The 18,202-nt window shown below is 40.3% G+C and overlaps 2 protein-coding genes across 3 annotated transcripts in view; one reads left to right on the forward strand and one right to left on the reverse strand.

The window, feature by feature from the left end:
• The window catches only part of plekhb1 (pleckstrin homology domain containing B1), a 13,806-nt gene extending 8,798 nt beyond the window's left edge, over nucleotides 1–5,008 (forward strand). For both annotated transcript variants that reach the window (XM_054731040.2, XM_015962031.3), the window contains exons 3-6: nucleotides 1,735–1,837; nucleotides 1,922–1,961; nucleotides 3,709–3,799; nucleotides 4,809–5,008. In XM_054731040.2, the coding sequence (XP_054587015.2) occupies nucleotides 1,735–1,837; nucleotides 1,922–1,961; nucleotides 3,709–3,799; nucleotides 4,809–4,942 (368 nt within the window). In that variant the 3' untranslated portion in view covers nucleotides 4,943–5,008. The remainder of the gene's footprint in view (nucleotides 1–1,734; nucleotides 1,838–1,921; nucleotides 1,962–3,708; nucleotides 3,800–4,808) is intronic.
• A 3,082-nt stretch (nucleotides 5,009–8,090) lies between these two features.
• sc5d (sterol-C5-desaturase) lies at nucleotides 8,091–14,914 on the reverse strand. Its single transcript, XM_015962030.3, has 5 exons — nucleotides 14,843–14,914; nucleotides 13,520–13,737; nucleotides 12,249–12,381; nucleotides 12,032–12,132; nucleotides 8,091–9,087 (listed from the first exon to the last, which is right to left on the reverse strand). The coding sequence occupies exons 2-5, from the start codon at nucleotides 13,727–13,729 to the stop codon at nucleotides 8,647–8,649; spliced, it is 885 nt and encodes a 294-aa protein (XP_015817516.1). The 5' UTR covers nucleotides 13,730–13,737; nucleotides 14,843–14,914; the 3' UTR covers nucleotides 8,091–8,646.
• Nucleotides 14,915–18,202: the final 3,288 nt, after the last annotated feature.

Genomic DNA, 18,202 nt, shown 5'->3' on the forward strand with positions numbered 1-18,202 from the left:
GAGACACTCTAAGAGAGGTAGCATTAGCAGTATGTTTGCTCGAAGCTCGAATTTACTGGACCGAGGATTATTAGCTTCCTACAATAGCTAATAATTGTAGCTATTGTTGGAAAAGTGGTCATTTTAGAGTCTAAAATGACCACTTTTCCCAATAATGGTTAATGTAATGCATTACTATTTGTCCAAGACACTACGCGCTACTTTTTTTTGTAATTTTCGTTAGCAGAAAAATATTTCGGCAGCTATCAAGCCAAAACCGGTGATGGGAGCAAGATGCTTGTAGCCAGCAAGAGCACAGATATCCAGGAAAAGCAGCACACCATTTCACTAAACTACCGAACGGCACAGTGGATAGCGGGGTAGCATTCCGTAGATGCCTATTGGGGGGGGGGGGGGGGTGCACACCACTGGAGTACAAGATGAATGGTTCTCTACAAAGACTCGGCTCTCATCGTTCACTTTTAAAACCCGTTCACGAGATTTGATTCGTTCGTGAATGTCACATCACTACAAAACTAGTTGTTGATTTAATGTTGAGGCAGTGGGGAGTGTTACTGGCAGCTGCTGAAAATGGTTCACGAAGTAATCTTGTAATCTAACTTAGTTACTTTTGGAAGGAATAATCAGTAGTCAGTAATCAGATTTCTATTTCAAGGTAACTGTGGCAACACTGCAGCTGAGAATAGTTACATTATGCAGAGTTAGTTCAATTAGTAAAAACCAGTAAAAAAAAATACTACATTTGTTGTTTTCTGTAATCATGGGGAAAAAAATTATTTCATAAAAATGACAATAAAAACCACAGGTAAATTCTAATAGTATCACAGTAAAACTAACAAAATCAGGCTAATCAATAACAGAAGTCATACAATTACATTTAGATTACCGTATAAATGACAGTAATTGGTTGGCAACAATGCAGCCAGTAGTGATTTACAGTTTTCTGTAAATGTTACTGTTCATTTTTAAACAATGTACACATCATATTCCTTTAAATATTTAGTTTATTAAGATCCTCGTTAGCTAATGCATGGCCAGTTGCTCTTACTGGGGTTTAAAGAGCAAGTCACTCCAAATCAACATTTTTTTTTGCTGATAAACTATATAAATGATTGTGCTGCAGACACATGTAGTCAATAATTCGGCACTTTAGTGCATCTTAGTTAAAATTTAAATATTCTGCCTAAAACTGTCAGCGTTGCACCGTCGTCAGGTAAAAACTCAGCACTGCATTTGAATTAAAATCTGCCATCGCTATTGGCTAAGAGGTACATTATGATGTTAGATGGTACATAATGATGTCACAATGTCGTGTGTGTGTATTTGTTAGCGGCTCCACCCTCTCGGTCTGCTAGGCAACAGCATTTGTTGCATTTTTCAAACAGGAAGTGGGAGTTGAGTAAGAATCTGGTAGGGGGTGACTTGCTCTTTAAAGAACTTTTTGATGTAAAAAGGACTCAACACAATCAAACAACAGTTCTAAACAGACATCAGTTGTTGCAAATAAACAGTAAAGGATTCATAATGGTGCATTACTGCATATGTAAACTAATAATGACACCACCAGGGTCAGAATTTTTCCTGTGTAAAAAATTAAAGTAGCTTTAAAATAAAATAAAAAAGGTTTAATCTATCCCTGAAACCAACACTCGTGGAAATGAACCTCATGCCACCACAGCCTTGTGTTTTCTCGGCCAAACTGGGTCTGGTTTGTGAAACGTGTTGTGTTTACAGGTGTGACTCCACCTGAGAGCAATCCCAGGGAGAATCTGATCGTGGTCCATCTCAGAGACGGTTCCATGCTCAACCTGTGTGCAAACAGTGAAGACGAGTCTCTGTAGGTGACCACACACCAGCCCCGTCTAGTTTTAGTGTTCATCAGCTCCTCACTTGACTTAGCTTTTGTTTTCTTTATTTTCAGAGCGTGGAAACTTACTCTGCTTGAAACCAGAAGAAACCCGGTGAGTTCCTAACGGTAACGATAACAGCTGATCAGTTGACTCACTCCCAAGGGCGCCCCCAAGGGGTGTTCAGGAGTGGCCATGGCCACCCCAAAAAAATTGCTGGGCTTGCCCAAGAAAAGCTTGTGTTAATAAATCATATTAATGTTCAGTCAAACCATATATTGATCTTGTTTATTCAAGACATAATTGTAAAACAAAATAAAAATGTGCGGTCAAAGTCTTGATTATACAGCATTCGTATTTTAAATTAAAATAAAAACAAAAATAAACGTAAAAATTTGAAAAATAAATAAAATAATATAAGATAAAAAAGAATAAAAGAAACACGGGGTAGATGGTTATGGAAAACAGCTGGAACTAATGAAGGTCAGTGCGCGCGTCTCTCCACGTCTCAGTGCGTCATCGCGCATTTCCTGACATGTTTTATGTAGGACATGTCAGAGGAGAAAACTTGTTTTGAAAGTTCCCAGAGGATGAACCAACGCGGTGATCCTCCAAAGCGATGCAAACCAGATTCATCAAAAAGACTGGGGAGGCAGCCGGTAAGACGCCGATCTGTAACGCGCGTGTGTGATGCCGATCAGCTGATGGACGATTGTTTAGCGCAGCTCGGAGCTGGCAATGTGGACTCCGGTGCGCGTCATAAATGTTTGTGTTGGGTGTTTAGTAATCAACTTGGTGTTTGATTGTTAAATAAGTTATTTCAAATATGATAATTATTTAATGTTTTGATATGAAGTTGAATCATAAATAGTTGTAATGATTTCCATCTTAAATAATATGAAATGAGAATGAAATAAAGGAAAATGAAAAGTGAAGTTATGAAGTGGAATCCTGCACATATTTCTCCAGCTCGATGATCCCTTTCAGGTGGGGATTGTGTACCACACAAATAACTGAACAAAAAAATAATACAATTAATGAGTAAAGGTATGTTTCTGCTGCTCACCATTTTAAAAAAGTTTTTATCTCCATATTTTTTTGAGAATTAACCTGAAAAAATACATTTTTAAATGAAATTTGAAATAACATTTTAAATAACTAAAATGTATTTTTCTGAAATGTTTGATACGTACTGTTATTTTTTAAAAATAAAAGGAAATAAAGGAGCAATGCATCACCACAGGCTAAACTCTCCCAGAGTTACCACAAGGACCAATTTGGTGTGCCACCCCAAAAATGTATTTGGCCCCATCTGGCCACCCCATCAACATTTTCTGGAGGCACCCCTGCTCGCTCTTTCGAGTTTAAATATCTCGTTCACCAAGGAACCGTTTAATACTTGTTCTTTTTTTATGACTGGTCACTGTGAGTGAAAATTAGTAGTCATGGGCCACATTGGCTTGGGGTCACCCATGACAAGGAGACCATTAATAAATCCACAACATGGCAGAAGACCATTTCTGGAGATAAAACGTCAACGTTACATTTTTAACTCGAGACAGAAGAGCAAACGGATGCAAAGGAAGAATTGCGTTGCTGTAAGCCAATCAGAGGCAAGACATTTGCATATCAAAAATATTAATGAGTAAAACTCACAATCCTGTTTTTTTCTTCCACCCCCCCCCCCCACACACACACACACACACACACTCCTACGACTAACTTCCACTTCCCAAAACAAGAGTATCAGAGCTTCTATCTAGAAAATGACTCCAAATGCATTCGTTCATTCCAGAGATAACAGATTTACTAAGAAAGCGAGTGAATGACAGCTTAAATACTTTGTTTTCCTTTTCTTTAGGTGTTCACATACGACCCGTACGACGACTCCTACCAGGCGATCCCGCTGAACAGCCATCACACAGTCTACATCACACCTGGAGCAGGACCAGGTAGCTCACTTCAGATCAGCTGATTCATTTCTGCACCTCTAAAGTAAAAATACTCACAACCAAAACTCTTATCAAACAAAGCAGTAAGTCAAGCAAACACAGCTCACTTTCATCCTCTCAGGTAACTTTTAAAAACCCACTCGCCGCATGATCTAATTGTAACGTAGAGCAGTAATTGTGCTCACCGCAGGAGTTCCCCAAATCAGGAATGAATAGAGTACACAAAAGAGATCTTTTTTTCCTTTTCCCGCTGGGCAATATCACCACTAATAACAGCTATAAGTATGCTAATTTTTATAATTGTCTTTTAGTATAATTGTTTGAAGTGCTTACACCTGTTCAACAACAGCAGACGAGCTTGGTGGGTGCAAAACGGCCCGTTTTATTCTGACATCAACATCAGAGTTCAGGTAAAACAGGAAATAATCTCAAAAACAAAACCTACCTACATGATGTTTATTCCAGTAGAGAAACGTTTGGTTTTCAGACTAAAACATGGTGGTAATCTGGATGATTAGAGTTGAAAAATGAAGTAAATAGAATAAAATTTGACATTGTTTATAGCTTAATCAGTGCTCTGGTATTTGTTATTGTTTATGTTTTGGCTAATACCTCAATATTATCACCCACCATGGTCTTTAAGTAAGCCAGTGATAAAGATTTAATGAATTTTCTTGTGCTTCCAGCAGCTGAAAAACAAAATTTCTAGTAAAAATATAGAATTTTTGTTTTGCACTTAATACACTCAGCATCCCAGTGCTCACTAAAACAACAGAACATCTTTACAAAGTTTTAAAGTTAAATATAAACTAATTTTGTGTGACTTAACGCCAAAAACGTCACTCACTTGGGTCAGAAATGGTGAAAACTGAAGAGTTATTGTTATATAAAAAGCTGTTTGATCACAGATCTAACCACCACCTTCAAGCCCCTCCCACATTGAAACTTGGCAAACATGACAGCTGAGGCCATTAAATATAAACATGTCCCCTCTTTTCTTGTGTTGAAGGAACCCACCAGGTGGTTGTTCAAAGGGATCCCTTTGATGGAGTTGCTGAGAGCGTTGCACTGGGATTACTGGCAGGTGTGGCAGCGGGAGCAGCCATGCGCTCCTTCCTCTGGATGCCCTTCTTCTTTTGCTGACACCCCGCCGCCGTACAGTTACACCCGAGTGCTGCTGCTGCAGAACGGAATCAGGACATCTGAGAACATAGAAACGCTTCGCTATCACTTTTGATCGTTTCTGTGTATTTCAGAGACAAATAAGCTGCTTTTCCTCATCTATAATAATAATAATAATAATAATAATAATAATAATGCATTGAACTTATATAGCGCTTTTCTAGACACCCAAAGACGCTTTCATACACTCTCACATTCATACACTGCTAGTGATGGTAGGCTACTTGTAGCCACAGCCGCCCTGGGGAGGTCTGACAGAGGCGAGGCTGCCATTTGGTGCCGTCGGCCCCTCTGACCACCACTAACACAGGCAAGTTGGGTGAAGTGTCTTGCCCAAGGACACAACAGCAGGATACCCCTGACGGGAGCTGGAATCAAACCCATGACCCTCCGATCATGAGGCAACCCGCTCTACCACCTGAGCTACTGCTGCCCCATCTTGATATGATGGACGTTTCTATAAAAACAAAGTCATTTTAGTGATTATTGTTGAGTTTTGCACTTGGCTAGCATTAGAAAAGCACAATTCATGACCTGCTTTAGTCTGTATTAAAACTTAAAGGTGAATGAAGCAAGAATGAGATCTTGAGGTCAGATTTGGGTACTGCATTTTGTGTATCAAAACAAACCGGTCCACTGTGAGCAACGGTTGCCTGTTACAACTCTGCACCAGAAGGTTCTAGATGATAAGCTAAGATGAGTCGTACACATTGAGTTGGTAGAGAGCAAGTCACCCCCTACCAGATTCTTACTCCACTCCCACTTCCTGTTTGAAAAATGCAACAAATGCTGTTGCCTAGCAGACCGAGAGGGCGGAGCCGCTAACAAATACACACACACAGGCTCACAACGACATTGTGACATCATATGGTACCAGCTAACGTTCTAGGGTACCTCTTAGCCAAATTCAAATGCAGTGCAGAGTTTTTACCTGACAACGGCACAACACTGACAGTTTTAGGCAGAAAATTAAAATTTTAACTCAAATGCTCTAAAGTGCAAAACTACTGACTACACGTGTCTGCAGCACGATTAGACACGCATTTACATAGTTTATCAGAAGAAAATGTTGATTTGGGGGTGACTTGCTCTTTAAGTATAAATTAATTTTGCCGTAAAATCGAGTTGCTTCAAATTTTTGAAAATAGTTCAAAAAGTAACTCGAGATATTTTTAGAGCGGACATTTTTTTCCACTTCACCATTATCATTGCTAGCTCAACGTTAGCCTTTAGCCTTCTTTTCCCTGACATTAGAGTAAAACATAAAGATGGATGAGCTCACGCATGACTGGCTCTGGAACCAGGAAGAACGGAGGCAAAACAGATTGTAAATGGCTGTTTCTAAGTTCCAAAGTATGCTAGTACATTCTTGTGTACTTGACAAGTACGTTCTTCGCAAGTACAGTAGAAAGTATATTCTAACAAGTACGGAGGATGGTATTTGGAACTGAACCTTACTACATCACATCACAGCTACAAGCTTTACGCTACAGTTAAAAAAAATGACCTGACCTTTTTAAAAAGGTCTATTTTGTACCTTAAAATACAAAATAATTAATTTTGTATAATATTTGCTACACTTTGATGAAATTAAAAAAATGCCAGGATTTCCTGCTGTTAAAAGAAGAATAAAAAGTTCATTTTTCCTCCAGGCAGTTATTTGTGACAACGCAGGTTTTATTTTGATATTAGCTAATTAGCATTCTAAAGTATCGTGAAACGCGCACAGCCCAAGTTCCCAGAAGGATGCGCTGATGTGTCCTTGATACAACTGGCCGAGCAAGAACACTTTGGAGAACCCAGAGCGTACTTGCCATGATATGTACTTAGGGTCTGAAGAGTACTTGGGCTGACGTTGATGAGGTTTCACAAGTACACGAGCACACATGTTCTGGCAAATATGTTTATTAAAAAATGGCCAAAGACCGTCAGTCTTCATTCTTTTTTAAAAAACAAAAACCAACGTCTCCCAGCCGGCTGAGACAGAACTCCGTTCCATCATGATTCAGATATTTTAGACTGTTGACTTCCAACTCACTGGACCTTTAAGCTGCGGGATCAAAACATGACTTCCTTTTTTATGCAAACACCAGAAAATGCCACCAAATTGTCCTCGGTGGGCGTAACAAACCCAACGTTTATTCCAGAGCTCCCAAAAGTAGAACATGGTCTCCAGCAGCAGCAGTGTGTGTGTGTGTGTGTGTGTGTGTGTGTGTGTGTGTGTTCTTGTACATGCTACCTACTGAGGACCATTTTCCCTACAATGTGAGGAAATTTTTTGGGTCCTCACTTTTTTAGAAGCTTACTATACTAGTTAGAGGTAGGGATGCACCGATACCACTTTTTTTGGAAAACGAGTATGAGTACTTGCATTTCAGTACTCACCGATACCGAGTACTTAATAAAAACATGATTTAAATTTACAGGTAACAGCTTTAGTCGTATAATTTAACAAATAAACAAGGCACTAGTTTGGAATGAAGAACATTTATTTAACATGAAAACTGCAGCATCTGTTATGCAACACATTAAGGCCCTAATGGTGGACCGTGAAGGTGGCTTGTACGACAACACGATGGTAAAATGTTGATAAAACTGTCAGCGAACCCGTTTTCGTGACCGAGGCGAGGTGAAAAAGCTGCTCAGACAAGAATTTGTCACCAACATAAATGTTTAATGTCTTTGTTTAAAACAGGTCCCCCCCCCCCCCCACACACACACACACACACAAACGACAACATTATCTGATGTTGCTTCAGTGCAGACATTTAAAATGAAAAGTATGGCAATGAAGGGACTTAACATGCCCTAAACCATCTTTATAATCAGATCACTAACGAAGCATCACAAGATGTTTTCAGAGTTTTAGCTTCCTGGATGAAACTGAAAGAATTGGCACCAGTAATGGTTTTCTTCAGCCGCAGGGGCGCTGATTAATCGACTGACACCATTAAAAGTTTACACGTCAGATTAAAAATTCTTGTCTTAATTATTGCACAAGAGGTTCAAACAAGCTGCAATGAAACGTTCCATCCCAGGTAAACAGGAACACAGAGCTGCAGACAAACCCAAGCACCAAAAAACACGAGAAATCTGAAACACCAATGGATGAAGTAGCTCTAAATGATCCCGTTTATTCTGGAAACATAAAACAACATGAAGAGTTTCTGTGATTCAACGTGGCAGAAATGTGTATCTATTAAGATTTGAGCTGCAAAAACTGTTGGTTGGAAATGATGTGTGTGTGTTTTTATTTGCAGCTTGCCTTAACACAGGTTGTTTTTGTTCCCCTCTAACAGAGGCAGCGAGTGCAAACTTGACATCGCTGCTACAGGTTTCGTCTCGTTTCATTATTCTCATTAACAGTCAGCGTTTGTCACTGTTGTGCAGCAGCTCCAGCTTTTAGTTGCTCCTCAGGTTTTTCACTCTGCCACTTGTAGGTTTCCAAAAAAGCACTTAACTTTTGCACCAATGACCCAGTCTGTCACTTTCCAGGTTGGATGATTTTTATGTGTGAAAACAGCAAAACTCACCTCTAATGACGTGGATTCGTGGCTGCTGGGTTCTGAATCTAAAGGCTTATTTTGGCGAACAGGAACTCTTGATTTTTTTGGGAGCATTTTTTCCAGCTGATTAAAAAAGTGTAACACGCCGTCTCTCACCATTTACTCCTCCTTACACGCCACTCCCCTCTCGCCGTTTGCCTGACCTTTCCCCAACTTTCCCTCGGCTTGAAGTTTCCGGATCAGAGCGATGGGACCCTTGCCCATCAGAGCGGACGGGTGTCTGTAGGAGCCTCCCAGGCGGTCCCACAGAGTGAAGTACTGGCCGTAGTTGTAATCAAAGAAGAGATGGTGGTCGGTGTGGTGAGCTGCCCCGTTGATGACGCTCGTCAGAGAATCTGGAACGCGATAGTCGCCATCATGGATGGAGATGGTCCAGATGTTGACGAAAACGTAGAGAGCCAAGTAAAGCACCTTGTGGAGGGGGAAGAGGAAGGGGTAGATGTGGTACGGGAGGCCCTGCAAGAAGCCATCAACTGGGTGGAAGGCATGGCTCGCAAAAGGAGTGGGGATCTTCCAGATGTGGTGAGGCTTGTGGAACATCTGTTGAGGGACAAGAGGGAAAATCCTGTTCCATTTGATCTCCTTGTTTATTCATTTTAATAAAAGTAAAAATAATTTGCAACTAAACAGCACCCACACAACTTCTCTACATTAAATCAGCCCTAAACAGACAAAAAAACAGCTGCCACTTAGCTTAGCTGCCTTACGCTAACATGTGCTAGCCTTGCTAACGTGTGGCTACAGCTGGCACTTAGCTTAGCTGCCTTAGGCTAACATGTGCTAGCCTTGCTAACGTGTGGCTACAGCTGGCACTTAGCTTAGCTGCCTTAGGCTAACATGTGCTAGCCTTGCTAACGTGTGGCTACAGCTGGCACTTAGCTTAATCACAGCGTAAATCACCAATGCAATGTTAGGTCATGTTAACACTACATCCAAAAATGATCAAGTAAATTATCTTCAGCGTTACTTGTTTTGTTTTATGGTCACACGCTAACGTGATCAGACTCTGAGTGTGTCACATCTAAAATGGTCCGGGCGGAAACAGTTCTCTGTGCCATGCCTTTCAGTCCCACAGAATGTGGTGACTCTGATCTCACTGTTTTAGGCTCCGTTCACATGGCAGGAGTTTTTAAAACGTTGGAGGACTCTCAAAATGTAATTTAAAAAAATCACTAATGGATCAACTTTGGTCCTACAGTGTGTGGTCTGCAGCAACACGGCAAAAACAACACATGAACCCATTTCACACACACACATTCACCGTTCAGACAGGAGATAGAAATAATTGTGATCATAAGAGTAAACAAACGTGGCGGGAGACGATCGTGATGCGTGCTTCCATCACCTCACTTCCTGACTGGCTATACGTCACATTCATCAGGCAGCGTGCTTATCGACTTTTAAAAAATCAGACGAGACAATCCAATAAGTTTAAAAACCCGACTGATGATCTGAGCAGTCTCGATGTGCTTCCAAGCATACCAGAGCACTCGTAACACGTGTGTCAAAAATCTGTCTAATTATCTTGTCGTGCCAACCAGACATCAATACGTAGACGCCCCGTTACGCACTGAAGAGTGACATGATGTCGCCACCATATTGTTAACGAAGCTATGCAAAAAAAAAATAAAAAAAAATTGTCACCTTAACAGTCCTGCAGGACAAAAGCTATTTTTGCCAACAGAGGCTGTTGAGAAAGCTATCAACTAGGGTTGTCACGGTGTGAAGATTTAACCTCACGGTTATCGTGACCAAAATTACCACGGTTTTCGGTATTATCTCGGTATTTTTTTCAGACAATTAAATAAACCCTGTATATCAGGAAAATATTGTCCTCAGTTTGTGTCTAAATTTAGCCTAAAATGTGTTATTTTGTAATTATGTTGTTTATTTGTTTACATTTTTTCCCTTTAGTCTTTAAAATACCAATATTTGCCCATAACTTATTTTTGTCTGTTTGATGTCATCATTTTAAAAATATCAGATCAGATGATACTCAGTACTCAAGTAGACTTCTAATCAGATACTTTTTTACCCTTACTTGAGTAATAAACCCTATATCAGGAAAATATTGTCCTCAGTTTGTGTCTAAATTTAGCCTAAAATGTGTTATTTTGTAATTATGTTGTTTATTTGTTTACATTTTTCCCTTTAGTCTTTAAAATACCAATATTCACCCATAAATTCTTATTTTATGTCTGTTTGATGTCATCATTTTAAAAATATTAGATCAGATGATACTCAGTACTCAAGTAGCCTTCTAATCAGATACTTTTTTACCCTTACTTGAGTAATAAACCTTATATCAGGAAAATATCGTCCTCGGTTTGTGTCCTTCCAGTGAGCTTTGCAGATGTGGGAAAATGTCATCAGGCAGTAATCGTTGTTAAATTCATAATTATTCTCGGAGAGAGACCAACTCTTATCTGCCCCTGGGAGCCCCGTAATGCATAGCGTCATTTCAACATGGCGGTGTCCGCGACACGGTTTATATGCAGGTAGCGGCGCTGCGGCTGCTTTATATAGCCACTCGTTGCATTCTCCCTCAACCCAAATCCTCGGATCACGCATTTTAGCGAAAGCGCTAACGTTAGCTTGCCTTGCGTTGACTGTAGAGTTGTGGGTGATGGTCACGCAGATGTGTCATGAGATTTGAAGCGTTGCTGCCTTTCACAGACACTTTTTCTGCACGTGCTGCAAACAGGATAGCCGTCTTCTATCAGCTGTCCCTCGGCATTCTTCAGATATCCAAAAGATGCCCGTACTTCCCAATTTGTCTTCTTTGAGGGATAATAAATGTCCTCCTGAGCGCTGCCGTCTCCTCCTTTGGCCATTATTTCAGCTTTAGCTTCAAGAAAGTTTTGGTTGTAAACAACAAAGTGCTCATGTGCCGCCGGCAACTTCAGCAGATGATACGGTGGCTGGTAAGGGTCACCGCGCCTACACCGCAGCCACGCTAATCCACCGAGATGATATAGTTTTTTTTTAAAACAAGACTGTTATTATTATTGTCAACTTTTTTACCGGGGTTTACCGCTACACCGGTTACCGTGACAACCCTACTATCAACATGTAAGATATTATTTATAATTTTTACATAAAAATACACCTTAAACTGGTTTTAAACAGGGCACAAGCCCACAACTATTAAACAGTAACCTGCTGGCTGCACTGGAGCACACTCTTAGGACAGCTACAACTTTAGGAGATCTGTAGGATAGTGGATTGTGACCCGACTGCAGGAACGAGAGCGAGCTGCCAGAAGAACAGAAGAACCGATCAATGTCATTTGTTTTTGATCCTGACTGTTTCAAAGACGTTCCGGTCGATAAACACGTGTAAGAATGTCAGAAATGACAACATCAGGTTTTCTGTCACCTCATCAAAAGGATGAATCACATTACAAACATCCACATTTTCACATCAATGTTTAAAAAGGTGTTGGATCTGATTTGAAGCACAAACACACAGCAGACCGACAGACCTTGTAAATGAGCTTATGGTGCAGGAAGCGGTGGATCCAGTAGATGCACATGTCGGTGAAAAGCAGGAAGGAGACCATGCTCAGGAAAAGCCCCGACCAACCTTAGAGCAGAGGTCAGGGCAGCAGCAGGTGTGAGATAAGACTTTACGACAAATATATGGAAAAAACAAAAAAACAAAAACAGAAAACGAACAGAGACATCTTTCCCCTGACCTACCTAGCGGGGAGTCGCTGACGCTGTCATAAAGTTTGCTGTAGCCTCGAACTTCGGCAAAGAACAAGGCCACAGTGGGAACGCTGATCCAGGGCAGAGAGGTCATCGCATATTTGATTTCTCTCCATACTTGGTTCTGAGGAGAGTACAAGATCATGAACATTGTTGAGTGTAGTTGACAGAAAGCGACGCTGATAAAAACAAATGAGTTCACATCAGTCTGCTTCAGTAAAAGGTCATCTGGATTCAAGTCAACCGGGGTTCCTGCAGAACGGTTCTTTCCAAACCCGCCTACCGGTGCTTCAGAGGACACATTTTACATTCAAGCTGAAGAGCTGGATGCAAACTTGCAACATATGCTTAAATGTTTATTATCTAAATGTTTTACAAAGACAAGGAAAAGCCCAGTCTGTAAACAAAAATGTGTTTTCCATTATGCAGCTGGAGGTAATGAAGGTCCAGGCAGGGAATGTGCTTTTTCCAGGAGAGTTGATGCTTGGAAAGAGAACCGGGTGGAAAAGTATTAATGAACATCACACCGCCGTGTGTATGGATGACACAAATGGAAACAATGGAGGAGACGTGTGCTGCCAGTGTGTTATGCCGTCATTCTGCCATCTTTATCTGCACTAGCTTTTTAAAAAGCCACAACACTCTTATGAGTTTAGCCTTCAGAAGAAGGAGTGGTACTTTAATAAAAACTCTTTATTTTGATCTATTACATTGTTTTTGTGACTTGCGAAATAGAAAAATTAATTTAATAAATTGCATAATCCCACTATTTTTAAGCAGTTTAGATAGGAAATAATTATGGCAAAAACTTTTCCTTCCTCATTGTTTCCCCTTTAAAAAACAACTAAAGCTGCAAATGTGTCTTTCAAAAAGATTGTTATTTCTACTAATTAAATTAATCTTATCCAGGTTCACAAACAGCAAAACGTACAAAAATGTTGCTGGGTGATTAAGACTAACGCTCGTATGCTATGATATTGTATGTTAGGTGTGAGTCGCATGCCTGCTTTGCAGGAATAAGACTCGTCAGAACGCATGAGATAAACAAACCTCGTGAACTACTGATTACATTAAGGCTTACATTAAAAGTTGAGTGACAGTTGGAAGCAAAAGACTGTAAAAGTTGGCAGGTGAGCTCGTGAATCTCTCCAAGTGTTTAAGAACCAAAGTTCAACTGATTGCAGGTTTCAGCAGAGCCAGCCCCCTCCCTCCCTCCCTCTCTCGCTCTGCAGCAATTATTAAACAAGAAACGGGCGTCTGACCTCTAAGAAGTGTGGATGTTTCATTAGATTGTGGTCAAAGATGAAAAAGTAGCTGATGGCTCCCAGGCCCAGGTACAGGACGGCAGCCCCGAGGTTCGTCAAGACCAAGAGGCTGATGATTTGCCGCTGGGCCCCGTCCTCAGGCCACGACGACGGGTACACGTATGGCGTGAGAACGTAATGATCAGCAACGTTCAGAACAAGGTCCATGGCTGGATCTGGAGAAGGGGAGAGAACCAAATTCAGCTGACAGCTTCCATTTCTGTTTTGCTTTAAAAGCATGTGGGCTGTCCTAGTTCAGCAAAAATATTGAGAACTTTGAAATATATTATTGAATAAATTAAGTATATAACTGAAAACCATCTGATTCCTGCAGCGTTCCCAAACCCTCACATGTTGACAGCTTTATAATTCAGAATTCCCAAATTTAATGCTGAATTTTATAATTTAAAAGTAAAATTATAGTTTTAATTATTTAAAATCAAAACAACAAAATAAAACATACCTCCACTTTTGAGTTACTTAATCGTTTCATTTGTTTATGAGCCCAAACATGTACAGCTTCATTAATCATTATATATTTGTTATGTTACCAGGCTAACCCTAAACGATCCTTGGTGGTGTATCAGGCTGTCTGCTTCAACTTTTGTGATAATGCCTCCAGACACACCAACTTATTTCGTTTACATGTTAACCCTTTGATGCATAATGGTCGCTACAGTGGACAGGTACTCAAAATTGTTATTTATTTGTTTTTGCTATTAAGCACAGCTGTTGAAGACTTTATTGGATTTGAGCCCCTCCGTTTGGACTTCAGTAAGCCAAGCCAACATATTTCATGTTCAGAATGCACGCTGTCCACTGAGGTGGACACGTAATAAATTATTTGTAAATTATAAAATTTTACAAAAAATATTTGTTGAAATTTGTTTCATTCACACCTAAAGACGAATGAAAAAAAATTGTTAAAAAACATGGTTGAAGATTTCATAATTCATGCATCAAAGGGTTAAAAACAGGTAAACGGGGTCATTAAAAATACCTGTTTTCTTTTAGTCTAAAATTAAAATTCCCTCAAAAGGACTTCATAAGAGTTTTACTGCACAGAAATGTAGATTAAATCAGTAAACCACGAAGGTAGTCGAGCTAACTTACTGCTTGTGGCAGCAGACCTGAATGAAAACAGAGACTGCATTAAGAGCAGAAGCAGCCACTAAATGACACGTAAACGTCTAACTTGTTACAATAAATTATTTTATGCCTTGTTATAAACTTGACATTAAGTTTTAAATCTATTTTTAGGTGAATAACGGAGCTACGTACCTTTCAGGTTGCTAGTATCCTGGATGACCGAAAGAAATGTGCGACCAATTAAAAACCTAGTTTCATTTTACGTCATATAAATTTAATCCAATCAGCGTTGAGTTTTTGCAACAGACCGCCTTGTTGTGATTTCTAATTGGTCGGCTGGAGGATCTGATCATGGCGTTACAAAAACAGAGCAGGTTTTGAGCTGAGGAACTTCCGTGCCCACTTCTTTTTTAATCCGGACAGTTTATTGTGAGACTCGCAGTTCAGTGAGTCAAAGTTTATTTGCTTTATTGATAAAAACATAAAAGCTGGCGTTTTTTGATAGCCTTAAAGCATACAGTTGTAATAGTATTAATAATATGATTTGATAACTGTGTTAGTAACCGGCTGATAATGAAGGATACCTGAAATATCCTGAAATTCTTCATGTTTTCTAATCAATGAAGCGAACCTGCCAAGATGAATGTAGGAACATTAGGGCTAATACAAAACAGGTGTGGGAACAATGAGAAAGATATAATTGTTATTTTATAAATTTTAATAATTTAATGCTTATGAGGCCTTGATATAAGTCTCTGGCAGATCTTGGACTTATAATAAAGTTTATTTATGGTCATTCCTAACCTTAAATGACAAAAACTCGCCAAGATTTAACAGCTGCTTTAATTGAAGTGGCACCCATCAAGCCACTAGATGTCAGCATTGTCCTAAAGTTAAACTTTTTTTAACTGTTGCGTGTGTTATTGGGCAATATGAGTGAGACGCATCTGGAGACTGGCATGTTAAGGACAAATATATTTAGTGGATGTTTGATTAACCATCTTGAGGGGCTGCAACACAACTGCATAGGGAATAAGAATATATATATATATATGAATATTTTGAAGAACACGTTCAGATGACACTAAAACAAAACTTACATTTAGAATCCCAAATAAGACCTACATTACACCCAAAACAACCACTTGATTGTAGTATTTATTACACATCATCCTTGTATACATTATTAAACCTTGTTTATTTGCCTGAAGCCTTCTCTGCTTGCGAGAAATAGCTGTTTTGAATCGAGCTGCAGTTATCTAACAGTCTGTGAAGGCATCTCACTCCATGTGCCGACAAACTTGAAACAATCAGGATGCCTGCGGAGAGGCAACCCTCACGCTGAGCCCCAGATAACCTGCTGCTCATCGTCTCCAACTTGTCAGTTCAGCTTTTAACTCACTCATATAGTTCATTATGTTTTGCTGCATTGCTTCTCCTGTTAGGAGCTCCCGTTATAGGACTCTCCACTACAGAACTTGGCCTCCTCCTGCAGCTTCCTGTCGTACCAGACACTCGTTTCCTGTAATAACCCTCCTGTTGGCCTTCTTCATCCCTGTCAGCTCCATCTTTAGAACATCTCTCGTGTATATCCAAACCAACTTCGGACTCTTATCACCTTCATCCTGACCATCCCCGTCATCCTTCTCTTGTTTTTTAAACCTTCACTTCCTCCCTCCTCGTTTTCCACCCTCAGCAGAATCGTCACATTCAACATCACTAACATTCTGCAGCTTGTCTCTCCTGTTCTGTTATAAATCATTTCTGACATTTGTCTCTACCCTCTTCACCCAAGATGTGCAGGAATTATCTTGCAAACAACCAGAAAGGTTAATTAAGCACCATTTGTGCTGTCTACACAGCTTGTGGGGCCTTTTCGGGTTGAGGATGGAGTCGAGCTCAACTCCCAGTCCTACTGCCAGTTTCTGGAAGACACCTTCTTCAAGCAGTGGTACAGGAAGAAGTCTGCATCCTTCAAGAAAAACATGATTTTCATGCAGGACAATGCTCCATCACACGCGTCCAAGTACTCCACAGCGTGGCTGGCAAGAAAGGGTATAAAAGAAGAAAAACTGATGACATGGCCTCCTTGTTCACCTGATCTGAACCCCATTGAGAACCTGTGGTCCATCATCAAATGTGAGATTTACAAGGAGGGAAAACGGTACACCTCTCTGAACCGTGTCTGGGAGGCTGTGGTTGCTGCTGCACGCAATGTTGATGGTGAACAGATCAAAACACTGACAGACTCCATGGATGGCAGGCTTTTGAGTGTCCTTGCAAAGAAAGGTGGCTATACTGGTCGCTGATTTGTTTTTGTATTGTTTTTGAATGTCAGAAATGTATATTTGGGAATGTGGAGATGTTATACTGGTTTCACTGGTAAAAATAAATGATTGAAATGGGTATATATTTGTTTTTTCTTAAGTTGCCTAATAATTATGCACAGTAATAGTCACCTGCACACACAGATATCCCCTAAAATAGCTACAACTAAAAACTAAAAACTTCTTCCAAAAACATTCAGCTTTGATATTAATGAGTTGTTTCAATTCAAGTTTATTTATAAAGCGCCAAATCACGACAAGAGTCGTCTCAAGGCACTTCACATAATAAACATTCCAATTCAGGTCAGGTCATTAAGCCAATCAGAAATAATGTTTCCTATATAAGGAACCCAGCAGGTCGCATCGAGTCACTGACTAGTGTCAGTGACTATACAGCAATCCTCATACTAAGCAAGCATGCAGCGACAGTGGAGAGGAAAACTCCCTTTTAACAGGAAGAAACCTCCAGAGAATCCTGGCTCAGTATAAGCAGCCATCCTCCACGACTCACTGGGGATCGAGAAGACAGAGCAGACACACACACACACACACACACACACACACACACACACACACACACACACACACACACACACACACACACACACACACACACACACACACACACACACACACACACACACACACACACACACACACACACACAGACAAGTAATGTGTCTACAGTTATATTGTGATGTCTTAGTAAATATTCTATTTGGTGAGAGATAAACTTTATTGTATTTATCCTAGTGGATCTATGATTAAACGGATAAACTAGTAGTAGCACATCCAACGTCAAGGAAAGTAAAAAGTTATTATCAGGAGAGGGAGAATGTTCAAGTGGTTAGCAGCAGTGTGCTAGACGATGGCCCCCTCCATGAGGCCACCACAGCTCAGCAGAACATCATTGTAGCTTCTTCTGGGGAGAAAAACACTTACAGAGAAAATAAAGTTAACAGCTGAAGTAGCAGGAAATAATACAGTTAAAGAGCAGACTGTAGAATAAAGCAGTAGAGTGTGAAAAGTGGTCAGTGTGTCCTCCAGCAGTCTAAGCCTATAGCAGCATAACTACAGAGATAACTCTGGATAATCTATCCTATTTAGATGGAGGCATGTTGGAGGCAGGGCAAGGGAGAGCCGTCTTTACCGACTGTACACTCCACCTCCCTCTACTCCCCCACTTGTCCAGATTTAGGTGTAAGGTTATGAAGTTCATCATTTT

The sequence above is a fragment of the Nothobranchius furzeri genome, chromosome 10, assembly GCF_043380555.1.
Source record: "Nothobranchius furzeri strain GRZ-AD chromosome 10, NfurGRZ-RIMD1, whole genome shotgun sequence".
In the NCBI taxonomy this organism is placed as follows: Eukaryota; Metazoa; Chordata; class Actinopteri; order Cyprinodontiformes; family Nothobranchiidae; genus Nothobranchius; species Nothobranchius furzeri.

Coding starts and splice junctions, on each gene's coding strand:
- sc5d (XM_015962030.3), bottom strand. CDS start 13,729: ATGGACCTTGTTCTGAACGTTGCTGATCATTACGTTCTCACGCCATAC. Junction 12,382..13,519: donor AACATCCACACTTCTTAGAG/GTCAGACGCCCG, acceptor TACTCTCCTCAG/AACCAAGTATGGAGAGAAAT. Junction 12,133..12,248: donor CGTCAGCGACTCCCCGCTAG/GTAGGTCAGGGG, acceptor CTCTGCTCTAAG/GTTGGTCGGGGCTTTTCCTG.